Genomic DNA, 19,663 nt, shown 5'->3' with positions numbered 1-19,663 from the left:
AGGTGTTTGGTCTCTTTCTAATTTTGAAAAAAAAAAAAAACTTAAGGGAATATTGTCAAGGTTACAGGCCTCTAATATTTGTGTCCACTTGCATATTCTACATGCACCCAAAATGTTACGTTTTAAAATGCCCCGAGCTCTGCAGGTCCTCTCCTGAGACAGCCACCAGCCTACCCAGAATGCTTAATTTGTTAGCAGTTTGCACATGTGGTTCTTGCCTAAGACAAATCTTATGCCCCTTCCAGTTGAGTTGCAGATCAGTGTGTGGCATGGAGACAGCACTTGCTGTGCTGCTGGACAGTCAGCTAAGGGTTATGGACAGAGGTAAAACACCTATGCTATTATTACTACATCTGTTGGGAGCCTACAGTGCTGTTAATCATAAAGTAGCATGGATGGATGAAGTCCCATTCAGGGAACACTGCTGCTTCTTTGACAGAGCCTAGAAGATTTTGATGGACAGTTGTTCCTCATCATTTAGTACTCTCATCTGTAGAACCACACGTGGCTTAATCTTGTCACCTCTCCTTGTTTACTTTTATAGGAGGCAACTGAGGGGGTTTGCTAGGTGCTATGATCTGTGGTGCTATTAATACACAGGTGACAGTCCTATCCTGTTGACAGAGAGAATCAGGGACCCAACAGCTGGCTCAGACTCAATTCAGGAAAGATGGAAATGAAGTTAGCAGTGTGTTGCAGTTTGAGGAATAACACTAGCTGTGACCTCATCTCTCAGTAGAGGAAGTCTGTCCTCCTTTTCTCTCCCTTTGTATTTACCCCTTCTTGTCAACTGTTGAGAATAGGCCAGTTCCTCCTTAATTGAATTGGCTCTTTAGCACTGACCCCCCACTTGGTGAGGCAACTCCCATATTTTCATGAGCTGTGTATTTATACCTGCCTACTGTATTTTTCACTCCATGCATCTGATGAAGTGGGTTTTAGTCCATGAAAGCTTATGCCCAAATAAATTTGTTAGTCTCTAAGGTACTACAAGGACTTCTCATTTTTGCTGATATACACTAACACGGCTACCACTCTGAAAGCTGTCCTCAAGTTGTTCAGGTGGCTGGAGATTGCATCTTTACTTCTTGGATGTGGGCCTAACCACAGTGATCTATGCTTTTGTCATATCAAAAAGAGACTACTGTAGTGCATTCTAGGGCTGATTCTGAAGGCTAACCAGAAAGTTTAACTGGTTCAACAGACCCATCTATAAATTGTCAGGACTATATCATTCCAACGCTCTGATTTATGCACTGGGGCTTATCCAGCCCCAGGTCTGTTCCAAGCTCCTAGTCCGTAATTTTAAAGCACTAGATGAGCATGAATGACTGCTTCTCATTACATTTCTCATGTGGCAGCTGTGCTTTGTAAGAAGTCTAAGGTCTGGTCTACACTACAGAGTTAGGTCAATGCACGACAGCTTACATCGACCTAACTACGAAAGTGTCTACACCTACATTTTCCTCCTGCAGATGTAACTGCCCCGCTATGCTGACTTAATAACTCCACTTCTATGAGTGGTGTAGCGTCAAGGCTGATGTAGTTAGGTTGACACAGTATCAGTATAGATACCATGTTGCTTATGTCGACTATTACTGGCTTTCAGTGCCCCACACTGACTGTACAATCGATGCAAGCATTCCTGATGAGGACACACACTGCTAACACAAGGAGCAAAATGCAGACACGCATAAGCGATGTAATTACTGCAGCGGTCGTATGCCGATATAGGTTAGGTCTTCTTAATATTGTAGTGTAGACACGGCCTAAGGTTTAGTCTAAACCAAGGGCTTGTCTACACAAGGTAGCTAGAGCATAGTAAACAAGGGTGTGAATTAGTGCAGAGTAGCTAGTATGCTTTAACTCCCCATATGGATATTCTTACTGTACACTAAACGTTGGGCAGGTTAGTTTAATTCATTTCCAACGTGTAAGCTAATGCCCACAGAGGCACTCTTAGCACTCGGTAAGAGACCGCAGGGGGAGTTGGTGCAGAACAGCTAACTACTGCAGGCTCTTTCCTTATGTAGACGAAATCTTAGATTTAAAGATATGATATGAAATCATATTAGCTAGTTCAGTTTAACTAATGCCTTCAAAAACATCTAGTCAAGAAAAGGCAAGTTGTACTTTAGTATGTGCTAAGCTGGTCAAGTAAAACGCCTAGATTTCCTCCTAATCCTATAAAGTTTACTCCAGAGCCAATTTTGGATTTTCTCCTTGTGGAAAGATAGCTCTGTTGACCCAATAAACAGAAATGAAACATTTTGACTTGCACCTACAGTAGGTAGGATGACTACAACTACATGGTTGTCATTTTGGTGTCTTGCGTGCATTGTTTTATTGACCAACTTTTTGGAAACACGCCTGCAAACAGATATTAACAAAAACATAAATGCTCTTAAACCTGAATGATGGTGTTGTCACATTTGTGATTACTTGTATCAATTGCTAGTCATATTATACCAAGTAGGGTTAAATAACCATATATTTGCAAGTAAATATAGCTTTTTGTTTTATATTAGGGAGAATATTGACTAGTCCCAGACTGGGAGAGGGAAGATCATTTGTTACATTTCTAGTTTGAAATTTTTCCCTACCCTTAAAAGAAAACAAGATTGTAGTATCTGTATGACTATAAATGGTAAAAACAAATACATGCTACCCTGGTATAGTCTTGCAGCCTATCCTTTAGATGAAGCCCATAGTAGCATCTTTATATACTGCTGCAGAACTCCTGGATAGGCTGAAATCTTTTGGCAGGTAAGAATGCCAGTAAAATAATGGGAGAGAATTTCAACAGATAATATTGATGGAGGAAAAATAAGAAAGGGAGCATGTTAATAGAGGAGGATTGCTTCCTAGCACAACATTTTAAATGAATGAGCTAGGTGTGATAAATAAGTTTGAAGTTGCAAAACATCTTGGACATAGAGATAAGAATGTTATCTTATTTAACATGTTGATGAGGGCCTTTATGAAGGCAATAATACACAAATATTTGCCTGTAGTATTTAGTCAGCTACTATTAGCTTGTTAGCTTACTGATAAACAGCTCTGGAATTTGGCTGACCTATTCCTAAAATGGAATTTACACAATTGTATGAATAGAATGAAGAGTGCAAGGGAAAGTAACTAGCAATTTTTTAGTGAGCATGGATTTCACTTTTTTTAAAAAGTGTGATAGGTCAGTTAGGTATGAGGGGGGGTTAGGATGTAGTCTCTTGTTTTCATAAATTGTTGCTGCTACTGAGCTGCGAGCTCATATACATGCGACCCCCGAGCATGCTCAAATAAATTTGTTAGTCTCTAAGGCACCACAAGTACTCCTTTTCTTTTTGTGTATCAAAGATGTGTATTCACATCTTTACAGCCTTTGGCACTTGTGTTTTGGCAGAGATGTAGACAAGAGAACTGGTATAGTTACACAAGGTATGTAGCATAATTCACTGATTGCCTGATGGTTACCTCTAGTGATCGAAAACATAAAATGGTATCTGAGATAAGAAAACATGAATTGTCTTTGTCTTCTGACTTTTTCTCCATGCAGAATTTTTTGACATGGATGCAAATTTGGCATTGTTCTAAATTTCTGTCTTCAGGATAGATGTCTGGCAGCAGAGAGCACTAGATATAGTACCAGACAGACTGTATTAGAAGCAAGGTTTCAGTTATGAATTTAGCTATAGAGTGGACACATGAAGACTTGCAAGGAAATTGAAAATTTAACTCTTCTAGGAAAAGTATGAATTGCAGTGGGTGCCTCGTCATATTTTTAAAAAACCTTCAACATTCTTTGTACTCAGCTGAGCTTACCAAGAATTTGTATTTACAAAGCAGGAGTAGTGGCCAGTGTATAGTAAAGGTCAGATGTATAGTTAACTGATTGGTCTTGTTAAGTATGAATGTTTGTTATTGTCCCATCGCATGATGTGTACAATACAACACAGTTAAGTTACAAACATAGACTACCGTTTTTGAAACTTGACTCCCCTCTTCTAGGAAGGATGTTGGAAGCTGAAATATTTGGGTCACACTTCTAATAATAGAGATGTAAATATAGATATCTAAATATTAATATCACATTAGAAAAGTAGGAAGGGATGTAATGGTAGAAGGAGGGAAGGGGAGCTAAGTGGAGGGATGAGAGGTGTAAAATGTCTTCAGGTTCTGTTAGTGGATATATGTAGTCGAAACATGAATAATATTCATATTATCCTTCAGCCTAGAAGTCTTCATCCCTGTATAGAATATTACTATCTCAATCAAGGCAAAATCTTGCAAGATTTGCTCTAGAAAATCTTTTTTAACATTTTATATTCTTATAGTATTTTGCTACATTGTAAATGAAGGGCCAAATTTACTGCTGGCATAAAGGGGCCAGCTCAGTTAAAGTCATTAGAGTGGTATTTGTTTATGTTAATGCTAAATTTATCCAAGAGAGCATGAGAGTTAGAGGAGAGTTTTGTTCTAATGACCTAAGCTAAGTATACTACAAAATGGAATCCCAGACACAACTGTATGAGATTTATAGATTTCAAGAAAGGAAATTTTTGGGAAATTAAGAGATGTTGTGAACACAGTGCAGAAGGAAACTGTATTGGAAGAGATGAGCCAGATTTGCCACTGACTCTACTGGAGTTGTGCTCGTTTGAGCTGCGCCCACTTTCACAAGTGTGGAAGAAAGCTGGGAATCCTGAAACACGTCATAACTAACACACAGTGGACCACAGTTCCTCTGTGAGAAAAAACTTGAGAAACCAGAAGCGCCTAATATGGTGTTATGAGAGGCTGTTCAAATATATGATGGAAAAAGAAAATTTAAATTGGAGAATTCTGAGGGAGTGGGATTATACAGGGCTGGAGCAAAGGAAAAAGCACAGGAAAATCAGAATGAGTTAGTGTGATAGTGTGAGCCAAAGAACTCTAAGGATAAAAGGAACTTTTATAAAATGGAAGAACAGCTTTCTTTTTAAATAAAGAAAAGGGGAATGGACTACTGGGAATTAAGGCAGACCCTTAGTACATCTGTTTGATGAAAATCAGGTAAAGGATTACATTGGAAACATTGAATATGTACAAATTGGCGGTTTATGTGCTCTCCAGGGTCTTAAATGAACATAATGAACCATTGACAGTTACTTTTAAATAGTTATGAAGAACCTGGGAAGCACCAGAGGATTGGAAGGAAACCAGAAAATGTGGTACTGATCTCCTTTAAAATGGAAAACTGTAATCCTGGTTACTGTCATCCAACACACCCAACTTCAAACCCTGGTAAGATAATTGAAAAAATATTCAAGCCACTTGAAACCAGGATTCATCATCTCTTTCCATCACTCCTTTTCTCTCATATCTGGTGGAAATTATTGAACAGATCTCTCCTCTTCCCTGTCTGCTCCCTTCATGGCTGTTTTACTGTGGCAGTCTGTTCCCAAGGCTCTCTGCTTCAGAAACATCCATGTTAGTGAGGTTCCTATTTTCTGATTCCGTGATTATAAACAGTGAGACCCAAAGAGGGAGAGGCTTGTGAAGCTGAGGAAAAAGAGCAAGTCTTAGTGTCCTGCCCACATTAAGGTGCCTTGTGCTGCCTGCCAGTGTGGGACAAAGGGAACCTAGCTGAAGAGAAGGAGGGAAAAATGAATGGCAGACTGTAACTGGACTGACCATCGTAGTTCTGAATGACACCTGGTGGTGGTGCTTTTCATGACAGCACACATCAGATTTACTCCTGGAAGAGTGTTCCAGTGAGTTCCAGAACAGTTCATGAGCATTGAATAGGGAAGGAAGGATGGCTTTGTCATTGAGAGGCTGGACTGGGAACCAGGAGATCTAGGTTTAATTCTTGGCTTCGCCACAGACTTCCAGTGTGATCTTGGGCATGTTGCCAAACTTCCCTATTCCTCAGTTGCCTGTCTGCTCTGAGACTAAGGCTATGTCTACATTAGTACTTTTGTCGGTAAAACTTTTGTTGGTCAGGGGTGTGAAAAAACACACCCCTGACTGACATAAGTTTCACCAACAGCAGCACCAGTGTGGGCACCGCTGTGTTGATGGGAGATGCTTTTCTGCTGACATAGCTACCGTCGCTTGTTGGGGTGGTCTAACGATGCCAACAGGAGAGAGCTCTGCTGTCGGCAAAGAGTGGCTATATACAGCAGTGCAGCTGCGGCGGTAAAGCTGTGCCACTGTAAGGTCTGTAGTGTAGACGTAGCCTAAGTCTATTCCTGTAGTGAAGTGCTCAGGTTCTGCGGTAATGAAGGTTTAAATTAAAAAAAATCTGTGTGTAAATAATTTAAATAAGAGCAAAACAATAGAAGATATTAACTCACCTTCCTTATCTTTCCAATATTTGGGACCCACACAGCTACATCAATACTGTACACAACAATGGAATAAAATCAATAGACTAAGGGAATGTGATAGATGTAGTTTAATTTATCTGTACTTCAGTAAAGGATTAATAGTGTTCTCTGAGATCTGACTTGAACATTTAATTCAGAATGGATGGGATATGTGTCTTGTCATTCTGTTTGAAGTATGACTGAATGATCCCAAAGAGTAACGATAAACGGTAATATATGAAGTTGAGGGGAAATGTCCTTTTTGATTACACCAGGGATTGTTATGGCCAGTTTTATTTAACATCATTATTAATGATCCAAAGAGGGGTAAACAATAGATTTGTTAAATTTACAAATAATACAAATTGGGATGTGTTGCAATTAGAGAGGATGCAACGCGGTACTAGGGATAATTTGTAAAGAGGTTAGGTAAATATAGACTGGAGAACAAATTCAATTCATCCTTTTAAAATTGTAGGTTATTACAGCTGAGGAAAAATAAGGTACCAGTGGGTGGTAGGTGGACTCCCCATGGAAGTGATAGAGAAATCCTCATGGCATGAGTAATTTAAAAACTGGACTGGATTAGCATAGTTTATAACCAACCCAGTGGAGACAGACTGCAATCCAAAATCATTAACAAATATCCTAACATTTGGACAGGAGGATCACTCTAATCCAATTCAAATAATTATTGCCCAATCAAGAGCGGTCTCAGACTGCCAGTAGAAACCCTCATTGTTTGCTGTTTGCCTTCTGTTCAGCACTGAGCCATATGGTTGTTTTTCTTTTCTTTCCTTTTGTTACTGTCTTGATATTATTTTCTTTAATTCATGCAAAGTTGGTTTTATGGTGGTTCTATTTTTTATTTTTATTTTAATTTTTGACCACAAAAATCCTTGACTGGATTGAGCGCTCAAGAATATGCTGTTTGGAAACAGTCCTGGGTCTCCGTGAGAGAAAAGATGTTTTTAAACTTTGGTTTCCAGATTCTCTGGTTCTGTAGCGACACCTTGTATTCCTTTAGAATAGAAACACAACTGCTGGTGCTAGAAATCCCTTTCTTAAATGTATGTTATAGTAAAGGTGAGCGGTTTATTGGGCAAAATCAGCAACCCAGTGAAAGGGACAGTCATACTATTTGTGCTATGGGATAGTTGTGCAGTGTGGAATGGATATTTAAGAAACAGACACTGTGCCCAAGGGCCACCCAAAGAAGATATACGTTTGTGTTGTGGTGGCAGTACTGAAGATTGATAGAAACTCTCGTTGGCTGTTGAGATGACTTGCTAGGTGTTGTAAAGTGTTCGGTCAAAAATTACACAAAGAAATGCTGTGAACTATTTATGGGCCTGATTCTGCAATATGCAGAATATCTCTCACAAATTTCTGAATATCCTCAACTCCTACTGAAGTTAATAGGAGTTAATAAGGCTCAGCAGCTTGCTGGAGAGGCTCAACACTTTGCAGGGCTGAGCCCTTTGTGACCATAATCCATGACTGGTTTGACAAACCATTTATGAGAAAGAAGGCTTGGGCACTCAACAAGGTATTGGCTCAAGCTGAATTTACATGTTTGGTTGGAAATTATTAGTTATAGCACAGTGCTATTTAATTATGTTAGATTTCAAGCAAATCTTCTCCTTTTCCCTCTATGCACGAGAATTTTAGGGTTATAGTGCTGAATTTGCACCCTTAAAATTTATGCAATAATTTGCTGACAGAAATCTCAGTAGTTAAATGATTACTGGTATCATTGCAGGCAAAAGTCAGCCAGTTGGACTTGTAGCTAGACATAATGACTTGCAATGAATAGCCAGTGCAAATGTAAGCGAAAAACAAACATGCAAGCACGTAGTTTGGAGGCGCAAATTACATTTGTAAACCAGGAGGCTATGCCACGTGTGTTTTTCTAAAATGTATGTTGTGGAAATTATTTTGGGGAAGTTCTATGGCCTGTGTTGTACAATAAATTGGATTAAATTATCACAGTGGTCCCTTCTGGTTTTGGAATCTATGAATCCTAGATGAAAACCTACTTGATAAAGTGGAAGGCAAGATCCATGTAAGGTTTTGAATAACAGTAAATGGTGCAGGGGTTGTCACTTAATTGTAAGATGTTGCATGTAGATAAGAAAACCAAATGAATTCAGTTTCAAGTTGTTGTGCTGATTCCATGGGTCTACAGAGTACCTATCCTGATGAAGGCAGATAAGATGGTTCTCCTCTTCTGCTAGGGAAAGTTCAGTATTCTGATGCAGGTTTTGTTATGCTGCATTTTGTTTCCTGAGGGTAAAAAAAAGCTAGGCTATTAAAATGGAGCTGCAAAGAAAAAGTAAATTGGCCTTTATGTCCTTTTATGCTTGGTTTGTGCAGCCTAAAGAAGGCCTCAGAAGATTCTCCTCCCCACTCCCCTGCTTTTTGTTGTTGTTGTTCTAATATTAGAAATTCAGATGTTGTTTCGCTTGAAGGACTGTGTCTCTGTCTACATTGGGAAAATGTTCATAAAATGGCCCACTTTTGCTAACTCTGGTTTAGTAGACCCACTGGTGTTAACAACATTGGAAGCCCTAGTGTAGATGAACTCTCACCAGCTGTCCCCAGTGTTTAAGCACTGTGTTGATTAGACCCGGCTCTGATAAGGGTTACATGACATGATGTTAAAACAAAACAGACAACTGAGAGACAGTCTACTCTAGGGCTCCCAATATTGCTGAATTAGTTTTAGCCACAGTGGGGAAAATGTCCCCGTTGTAGGCAAGGTCTTGGTTATGCTTTCAGAAGAGCTATTTATATACTGTGACTCACCTAAGGACTGCTTTCTGAGTTGATGTTCTTCCATCTTCTCTAAAAATGTGGTGGGACAAATATGACACTGGTGTAACTTCACTAGTTTTGGGGTGGTAATGCCAGAGATGAGTTTCATGCAGTGGATTTAAAATAACTGAAGTAAAAGTACCAAATACCTTTAAACATTGTTCTACCGTGGAATGATGGAAACAGAAAGTGGAAAAGAAATTGTATTCATTACACTGAAAGACTCCTCTTTTAAAAAGTATTTAAATCTCCTGAGTTAAAAATGAGTCTATATCTCTTGAACTCAATGGAAGAAGGCAAGCAAGAGCCCGTCTGGAGAGACTGGCCCTCTGCCACAGTTTCCACTTCAGTGGAGGGGAGGGGACTTGGATCATGTGGGACTCTCCTGGTCCTTCTCTTCTCCTCTTTTTCTGTTCTTACCTGAGTTCTGTGCTGAATCAGTGCAGAGGCACATGTCACATTGTAAACTGCTTATTTACATATGACATAGGCAACACTGGATACTGCAGGTTATGCAACACCATCCTTGGAAGTTGAGGCTTCCCTAGGTACAAAAGTAGGTTGATTGACAAGTAGGATACAAACAAAATGAGACATTATTATTGAGCCACAAGTAAGAGGCATTAACATTTTGTCTGTTTTGATGGGAGCACACAGAGTTTGGAATTGTTCATACCTGCACTGATGGAGGACATTCTCTGATGGAGGTTAACAGTTCCGTTACACAGGGCTGGAGTGTGCTTGCCTTCCCCTCATTTGGAGTGGGATGATATTGATGGATGGGATAGTTATGCTGATTGGTGAGGTAGACTGTAAAGAAATAAGAAGTGATGGAATGGATAAGACAGCGTCTGTCTGGGCAAAAATCACACTGGAGAAGAAAGCTACTACAGCCTCCCCTGGGATAGTGTTTGGGGTGTGCTATAGACCACTGGGATCAGATTTGGATATGGATAGAGACCTCTTTAATGTTTTTAATGAAGTAAATACTAATGGGAATTGTGTGATCATGGGACACTTTAACTTCCCAGATATAGACTGGAGGACAAGTGCTAGTAATAATAACAGGGCTCAGATTTTCCTGTATGCGATAGCTGATGGATTCCTTCACCAAGTAGTTGCTGAACCAAGAAGAGGGGATGCAATTTTAGGTTTGGTTTTGGTGAGTAGTGAGGATGTCATAGAAGAGGTGGTTGTAGGGGACAACCTTGGATTGACTGATCATGAGCTAATTCAGTTCAAACTAAATGGAAGGATAAACAAAAATGGATCTGTGACTAGGGTTTTTGATTTCAAAAGGGCTAACTTAAAAAAGTTAAGGAAATTAGTCAGTTAGGGAAGTGGATTGGACTGAAGAACTTGTGGATCTGAAGGCGGAGGAGGCTTGGAATTACTTCAAGTCAAAATTGATTAAGGATTTATAAATATATCAGAGGGATAAATACCACAGAGGGAGAAGAATTATTTAAGCTTAGTACCAGTGTGGACACAAGAACAAATGGATATAAACTGGCCATCAGGAAGTTTAGGCTTGAAATTAGACCAAGGTTTCTAACCATCAGAGAGGTGAAGTTCTGGAACAGCCTTCCAAGGGAAGCAGTGGGGGCAAAAAACATATCTGGCTTCAAGACTAAGCTTGATAAGTTTATGGAAGGGATGATACGATGGGAAAGCCTAATTTTGGCAATTAATTGATCTTCAACTACTAGCAGTAGATATGCCCAATGGCCTGTGATGGGATGTTAGATGCGGTGGGATCTGAGTTACTACAGAGAATTCTTTCCTGGATGTCTGGCTGGTGAGTCTTGCCCACATGCTCAGGGTTTAGCTGATAGCCATATTTGGGGTCGGGAAGAAATTTTCCTCCAGGGCAAATTGGCAGAGGCCCCCCTGGGGGTTTTTCGCCTTCCTCTGCAGCGTAGGGCACGGGTCACTTGTTGGAGGATTCTCTGCACCTCGAAGTCTTTAAACCATGATTTGATGACTTCAGTAGCTCAGACATAGGTTAAGGGTTTGTTACAGGAGTGGGTGGGTGAGATTCTGTGGCCTGCGTTGTGCAGGAGGTCAGACTAGACGGTCATAATGGTCCCTTCTGACCTTAAAGTCTATGATTCTATATGAGTTGTGGTCTGGAAAATGTTTATGTCTAATCCATGTTTGTGTATAATTTTTGGTAAATAAAGCATGTGCCTTGTATTTTTTTTTTATTCCAACAGTTACTGTAAAAACAAATCCAAGGGAAAGGGGTGACAATATGTGAGTGTTAATTCCTTTTTTTAGAGCCCTAGCTGGAAACTAGCATTGACAGTAATTATGTGGTTAGTTTTTCCACTGGAGTGGCCACAAAAAGGATCAGCTAATAAATTGTTGCCTTTTGATGCTATAGATACTATGTGGCTTTCTGGATCCTCAGCTGTCAACTGGCTAGTGTTTAACTCAGCTAGTTCAAAACTAAACAATGCATCGAGTGCATCTCTTACCACACTTCTTAATATTACGGATATATTAGCAAGCCACAAAATATTTCTTTGTATTATTTTTTATTCTTATAAGATCCTTCTTATTTTGCATACTTTTTGAGGTGTGTGTGACTATTTAGTAGGGGCTTGATCCTGCAAGGAGCTCAGGGCCCTCAACTCCCACTGAAATCCATGGGAATTGAGGGTTCAGAGCACTTTTCAGGTTTGGGCCAGCGGAATCTATGAAATGGGGATATAGAGCTCCGTGCTCATGCTAGAAAAGAGGTAAGTCTCACTGTATTGTTCTACAGACTAGAAACATTTCAAAGCTTTAATAATACAAAGTGCTAACCAGTGCTCCTGCAAAACAATACCACCTTGATGTTAAGTCATTTTCTGTTCTAACGATCGGCAGTAATACAGCATTCCTTCTGGGTTAATCCTTTGGTTTTAGCCAACCAGAAACACAGAACCACCAGCTCTTTGGAAACCTGCAGCAGTGGAAATTCACCCAGGCATGATGGATGGGGAAGTCATTTTCAGCTCAGCTCTTATTACTTTAATTCATTGTTCTTACATCTCAGAACTAAGCCCATTAAATAAAAAGTTAAACCATCATGAGCAAATGATATTAAAACCCATAGTCAGTCTCATTTTTATTTAAAATGTGTGGCAGAGTGAACCATTCAAAGAGGTCTTCTGCAGTCTGAGAGGTAATATTCATCTTTATTCTTGATAATGGAGGAGTTTGGTAATAAATAAATAGGCCATTGAAGGAAGGGAGAAAAGAGTTTAAAATTATATTGTAGACTTCAGTTGAAAATACTTACTTAACATGTGTGTTTCTGTACCACAGCTTGTAGTGGACAAACGTCTGGTCAGTTTCATTTTGTTGCTGTTTGGAAAGCCATGAGCAGTAGCAGAGGCACAGTTCTGTGCACAGACTCAGTAAACTAGCATTGCATTAGTATGTGCTGAATTTGTGTTTAGAAGGTTATGTTTGCAACCCAAACAGCTAATAATTTTTAAATGGAAGTTTAGATTCTGAACAAGTCGATGGTACTTTCCCAATATTCTTCTTACTCCTCACAAGTAAGTAGGTTAGTGGATTTTTCTGCCCTGCTTCTTCTTGTAACAGAGCTCCAACAATCGTAATAGCAGCCAACTTAGATGAATGTACATGAAACATGCCATTTCTGTCCCTTCTGATTCACTTCAAATGTTTGTTTTTGCCGGTAACTGATTTGGGCTGTGGTTGTGCTACATCCCCTTTTTCACAGCTGTAGGTTGACAAATGGGAAAGATTTAATAAAATTTCCAATCATTCCATCACATGCATACATCTTTTACAATTCAAGTACTGACTGTGGCTCAGTATGTTAGATGCCCATCCTGGTGCTCTTTGAAGTACTTAAACTGTTTGTATTTACTTTTATTTCCACACTATCTTTGCTCCATGTTTTTCAAAGCTTTGATTTCTTACTGTGGCTGAAAAACAGTAAAAGTAGCCAAAAAACAAGGAAACCTGGTCTAAATGTTATGCTAACAACCAGATTCTGAGGGCCTCACTGGGTCCTTAGTGACCTACATTTTTAGTGTTTTCATTGAGGGTGCATGTGCTCAGCAATTCTTGGCCCTGTATGTCCTTTTGAGCTAAATGTGCTGCAGCTTTAACTACTCTTTACTGAAGCTTCTTTGATTTTAGGTTACCAGATCATGTGGCTGTGTTTCAGCAAATGGAGTTTGTTCACCAAAAGCTTTTGATCTTCTAGAGGAAGACAGTCATGCAAAATTATTCTAGATTTCATGACCTAATTGGTCAATTGGATTGCAGTTAGCAGTCCAGGGGTGTTGTATCAAAGTGTGTGTGTGTATAATGCATGTGTGATGCGCACATGCATGTGTAATAGAAGTTGAGTAGTTTCAGAATCTTGGGGATTCTGATACCTAAACGGATCTTGTGGTACACAAGATAATTACAAAACATGTAGTCAAACCCATCCCAATCTCACTGTAGATACTGGAATTGCACTGAAGTCTTTCAAGTGACCTCACAAAGACCAACAGTTATATGTAGGATGTCGTGATCACTGGGGGAAGAGTCTGCTTAATTCAAGCAACAAAATTAAAATCCCTGAAATTGTCGGTACTTTATCCTGAGTCGTCCGACTCCCATTAACCTTAGTTTTAACAATATTTTAAACTAACAATCTAAAGTAAAACTATTAAGGGTGATGTAACATTGGAAAGAGATCTTTTCCATGGCTACATATTAACCCTTCTAAACCAGCGTTTCTCAATAACTGGTCCATGGACGGTGCTGGTCCCTGAGATCTCCCTGACACAGTTTAGGAAGGCAGCAAGGCAGTCCCTGGTATCAAAAAGGTTGAGGAAACACTGTTCTAAACCATGCTGCTGTGGTGAGTCTTGCTTTCCCCATATTTACATGCCTAGAGTGTTCTTTTCTTTCAACAGATATTGTTAGTTATATACATTACGGGGCAGTTTTATAAGGGAAGCTCTTCAGAGTAATAGTGTGCACCTTGTTCTAGAGGCAAAGGCAAAATTTAGGCTTTTACTCTAATGGTTAAGGTATTGTCAGAGTTCTGTTGGTGCAGAGCAACTCCAAAGAGGGGGCAGTGGGTGACTAAATGATTCTGTACTTTTCCCTCTGGTTTTTATCCCCAGATTCCTCTTACTTCCTCTACCTCATTCCATGGTCAGCATCTTTACTTCTTGGATAGTGGGTAAGTGGCTTCCTGTTCAGTCACTGCCAGTGCCACTTCATAGGTCAACTGTCAAAAAATTATTGGAGAAAAACCATTTTTTCCCCTTCCCCTTCAGATCAGAGTAATCAGTTCCATGATCTTTTGTCTCCATTGGCTCAGGGCAAAAGAAGTTGAGAGTCCTACGTGTGGACCCCGTTGTGCCACCACCAGGCTAGACCATCAAACTAGTAGCAGCAGTTAAAAATTAATAAAATTGATAATAAAAACTAATATTATTCCAATAAATCTTTGTTTTTTTTTTCTCCCACAGGACTATTTTTACCCGAAATACTTGGGTGAGTTACAGTTATTACTTTTACTTTTTGGCAGTGCTGGTATGTGTGCCTAACATTGGAACATGGGACAGCCAGTCTGTCCCAAAGAATGTAATAGAGATCCTCTATTCCATCCTGAAATAGAAACAATTGCTCCTCATATGATTTTAAAGTGGGTATGTGTTATTTATATGTATAGAGTGACATACACAAACACTTTACCTTATTTAAAGTGTACGTTTAATGTTGCATTTATTTCTGTAACTTACATCAAGAGTAAACAGTTTGTGGTCTTCTACAGTGCATACACTTTTTAATAGTTTAGTTTTGAAAGTATTTTTTAAATAAGAGGATTAGCTTGCATACCTATTGCTTTTTACATTGTATGTATCATTGTCATGCCACCACATTGCTTTACATTTGCATTGAACATTTAGTATTTAACATTACATATATCAACAGTTTTAGAAAACTGCTTTTTGGATTTGAGAGAAATCTTTTCTATTTAGTAGATCAGCCTTTAGTAGCTACTAATATCCTTTTAGCACCATAGTAGCATCTGGTAGAACGATCATATTGTACAGTAGAATTATAAACTGTTCAACTGAATATCAGAGCTGAAATATTTATATGAACTGAGAAGAATTTTTAAGGCATCTGGAGGGCTGCAGTTTAACATGGATTTTGTACCTACCCTCCAGAACCTTGCTTAACGAAACATCAGCATGCCAGATATCAATTTACACACTGTGACAGCTGGCGCATAATAATAATAATTTCATTTTCTGTTCTTCAGCTTGTATTGAGAAATTTGGGTCACCGTATACAAGAAGTCCAGATTTCCTTACATGCGTTCATAGTAAGCATTTTTCATATTGTATATTACAACTAAACATAACAGCCATTTTGTTTGAGGTGGGGAGGCACCTCAGTCATCTCCATTCTGATAGAATTTTGGCACCTCTCCTACCCGTTTGCTTTCTTGAGGACCTTATGTCATGTGTGGCACCCTTCTAGCTGAAGGACCAGTTGAGACTCTATTCCTTTCAGGATCCATTAATGCTGCTCCTTTGTCTTCCAAAGGGTGATGCCGGGCATTCTTTCTCCCCTGCTTTCTCAAGGGCTGAGCAATCTGGGAAACAAGAGACAAGAACTAGGATTTACAATTACGTCTTTCACTGGGCTTGGCTTGTCACTTTCTTTTTCTTTCCTTAGAAAAAATAAGTAAAAGTTTGGTTCTTCTCTGTTAAGCCTGAATTTCACCTTAAGTCATTTTGGAGTCACTTAAGAGGGACTTTGGTGACTTTCTGCACAGGGTGAATTTCATCCATCACATGACAAATTTCTGTGTTGTATGAAAAGCTGCCAAATCACATTTATTCAGGTCGTAAGTAAAAAGATGGGTTTGCCAACCATGCAAACTCAACTTGGAATCATGTTGAAAGTCAAGCTGGGTTCTTTCTGGCCTGTGAATTTATTAATGGTAAAGATTCTGCAGTTGGAATTTAGTTAACCATTATGTTAACTATCCAGTTCCCTCTCCCATAGCTATGTTGGCACCATAATGCTAAGAATATAAAGTAGCAAAAATATTTTTTTCACTCATGTAAGCAGATACAATTCTAAATATACCCAGAAAGCAAATCAACTGAATAAACAGGCATTATTTATACCTAATCACTTTTTAATTTTTCCTCTGTACTTCAGTGTCTTATCATGGTCCAGTTTGATTGGTCATGAAATCCTACCAATGTTAGGGAGTTATTCACAAAAGGAGGGATACAATTACCACTTCACTAAGTTTTCAAGGTTAAAATCCATTAGCACTTCAGCAGCTTCCCTAAACTGTTGACAGAGTTGGCTGTATTTGAACTCCAAGAATAATAAGCAAAAATTTAAGACCTGAATTTACAAAATGCAGCAACATGACTTACATAATATAAAAGAATCATCTGAATAATTCATAAATGTTTTAGAAATACTGGGCCAAAGGGCATTTACCTGTGTAAGGATGAATAAAAGCTGAGGAAGGGGCTAAGAATTTGGCCAATTGTAGGTGAAGAGGTTTAGCACTATAATCATATATTCTTTCCAGTTTAAAATCCAGAAATGTTTAAAACAGAGGGCATACAAATGTAATGAACTGATGGCTGGACTGTGGCTAGCTTGGGTGCTTGGGTACACAGGGGTAGGGGAAAGAGGGTGTGGAAGGAGCCCCCCCATATTACATCTACTCACAGAATTTGCTATCGTTTCAGTCCTTATGTTCACCTGACCAAAAGGACTCCATGAGTCTGACACTTCTTAATGATCTCATTTCTGTGCTCAAACAAGATGGTAGAGGGTCTCTTCAACATAGCAGACAAATGTGTAACAGGATCCAATGGCTGGAGGTTGATGCTAGACAAATTCAGGCTGGAAATAAGGTGCACACTTTTAACAGTGATGGTAATTTAGCCATTGGACCAAGCATACCAAGGGATGTGAAGATTCTCTGTCATGTAAAATCTTTATAACAGTCTTTCTAAAAGATGCTGTGATTCAAACAAATTATAAGATTGATGATGGAATTACTGGGTAAATTCTATGACTTGTGTTATGCAGGAGGTCAGACTAGATGATGTAATGGTTCTTTCTGGCCTTAAAATGTATGATTAGGCTTGCTTTTTTTTTTTTTTTTAATGAGGCAAGTAGATGGTGTCATTTTTGTAACTTGACAAATTCCCAGTGCAGTTTTAATCCAACAAATTGGTAAATCTCAGAGGATAAATTTAGAAGTCATAAGTGGCAATTACTATGTTCAGACTTTCAAGCTAAGGTCTCGTTTTGATGTCAATTTTGAAAAAACTAGAAATTTTATAAATTAAGGTGTGATATCTGGATATGAGAAAAGAGAATACTTGTGCTAGGAGATCTAAAGGAATAGAGACAAAGGCCTACAGAGCCTGATTCTGTTTCCTGTTACTTTGATGTAAATCAGGAATAATTCCAATTAAATTATTGGAATTACACTGTTGTAAAACTAGTGAGAGAGCATAATCAGACCCTGTGTTATAAACAAACCAATCTGGAAAAAGGGACAAAGCATCCAGCACAATGCTGGCACTGTACAAAAAATAAAATAGTTAATTCTTCCATTGCCAGTGGGTTTGGACATATTTTATTGTCACACTGTATTTCTCCCATTTTGCTCTGCAGAACAGGTAGGGATGGAGTGTGTAGGAAAAGATGCAGAGGCCGGAGATCCTCTGAAAATTTGGGCACCAACCCTGTCTGTTCATTTTGTCTACTAGGCTCCTCTGAATAGCATCACAAAGTGTACAAAGATAGTTAATGCTGCTTTGAACAATGTTAAGCTTACTGTACACAAGCTTTGGTCTGCATAGGGAAAGGAACATGCTCAGAGCTGCTGTTTCTTGGCTTGTTTCCCTGCTCCCTGACCCTCCTTACCCCTTCCCCGTCCTCCCCGCTTTGGTATGACCTGTCAGCTGTGCAGAGACTTTCTAGAGGGGACATTGGCACGTGTGGTGGACAGCCTGTATAGCAGCCTTTTCCTACTGTGTAGCCTTCCTCATGCCCTTTCAATAGGTTTGCTCTGCTCTGCAGAGCTGGGGGAGGGAAGACATTTAGACCTTGTTTGTGATTGAGTGTTCTTGGTTATCACTGTGAGCCGTTCAAGGAGGGCTAGGTGCAAAGGCTTTGGCTAGTGATTCTCAGACATTCTCAGCATTTCAAGACAAACTATTACAAACATGTATTCCTATGGCAGCAGGCTAACCACATTCCATTCCCTAACAGTTCTCTAGTGCCTTCCTCCCTCTCCCGCAACATAAGTATTACTGAGCCTAAGATAAGTTCTTATCTTCTCTATAGCTTGGTCATGACTGGAAATTCTTGATGTTACTTTAATTGCAGAGCTGCTAAGGTGGCTGTAGCCTTATCACATTTTGATAGAAATGGACAGAATTATGGGTGGGAATGTAAATACCATCAAATGTAGGCATTTTAGCCCTTTGGGCCTATTTTAAGAATTCCTTTTTCCTTCTCCTCCCCCTCCCCCCCCCCCCACCAACGCACCATATACAGCAACAGAAACCACCACCAGTTACGTTTTCCCTTTGTCCTTCAGTTCACTTCAGAAATGATTGAGTCTTTATCATAAGCAGGATCACAGTTGACAGGTATTTTTGTGAGAGTGTCTGAACTTGTACCATACCATCCTTTAATCCAGTTACTATTACTAGGCCCTATTAAGCATTCAGCAGGAAGGGGAGGGGGGAAATTTTCATGCCATCCATTGCATTAATTCAAAAATAAATACAAAACTATTGCTACAGGGAAACTGGATAATTTGCAGCAGCAAAAATGGCTACACTTATTTTTTTGAGTCTTCATAAAATTTAAAAACACTGTAGGTATACATGATTTAAGAGGGGTGCTAAGATGATAGGCACATGTCCTTCGTGGGCAGTGAAAACTTAGGGCTTGTCTACATGGGGAAGCTCTTCTAGAATAATCTAGACTGAATTCAAAGTGCAGTAGCTATTCCACACTAAGGGCAAGTCTACACTACAAAATTAAGTCTACCTAAATTTCATTAATTTGTAAATCAGTTTTGCAGGTCCACACTACGCTCCTTGTGTTAGCGGTACATGTCCTCACCAGCAGCGCTTCCATCGATGCAGAGCCAAGTGCACCATGGGTAGCTACCCCACAATTCGCCTCCATCTAGTACAGAGTGTTTTGGGAAGGGTTTGCAGTGCCTCATGGGGTAAACGAGTTGTGCAGGGATGACTGGGAACATGGTTTCAGCGTTCCAGGATGCAGTTTTATCCATCCCATAATTTTATCTGCATCCCATAATGTTTCATGCCTCTTTTCAAAGCCCCCCAAACCTGCTTGTCCGCCATCTATGTGAGAAGCATGGATCCTGCACAGCTCTGCACTATTGTGATGAGTGTTGCGAGTACAACGCCCTGATCCTGCACCATAATAGC

At 39.5% G+C, this 19,663-nt stretch overlaps 1 protein-coding gene across 5 annotated transcripts in view; it reads left to right on the top strand.

Moving 5' to 3' along the window:
* Nucleotides 1-19,663, top strand: part of GAS6 (growth arrest specific 6) — a 131,529-nt gene that overhangs the window by 2,840 nt on the left and 109,026 nt on the right. For 4 of the 5 annotated variants that reach the window (XR_013345758.1, XM_077813952.1, XM_077813966.1 and 1 more), the window contains 2 exons: nucleotides 14,663-14,687; nucleotides 15,463-15,525. Coding sequence is in view for 4 of the 5 variants with exons in the window: in XM_077813952.1 (XP_077670078.1) it covers nucleotides 14,663-14,687; nucleotides 15,463-15,525 (88 nt within the window). In the remaining variant the exon portion in view is untranslated. The remainder of the gene's footprint in view (nucleotides 1-14,662; nucleotides 14,688-15,462; nucleotides 15,526-19,663) is intronic. The other variant, XM_077813974.1, reaches the window with a different exon arrangement.

Source organism: Eretmochelys imbricata, chromosome 1 (genome assembly GCF_965152235.1).
Source record: "Eretmochelys imbricata isolate rEreImb1 chromosome 1, rEreImb1.hap1, whole genome shotgun sequence".
Lineage (NCBI taxonomy): Eukaryota > Metazoa > Chordata > Testudines > Cheloniidae > Eretmochelys > Eretmochelys imbricata.
This window is presented reverse-complemented; position numbering and strand designations above follow the sequence as displayed.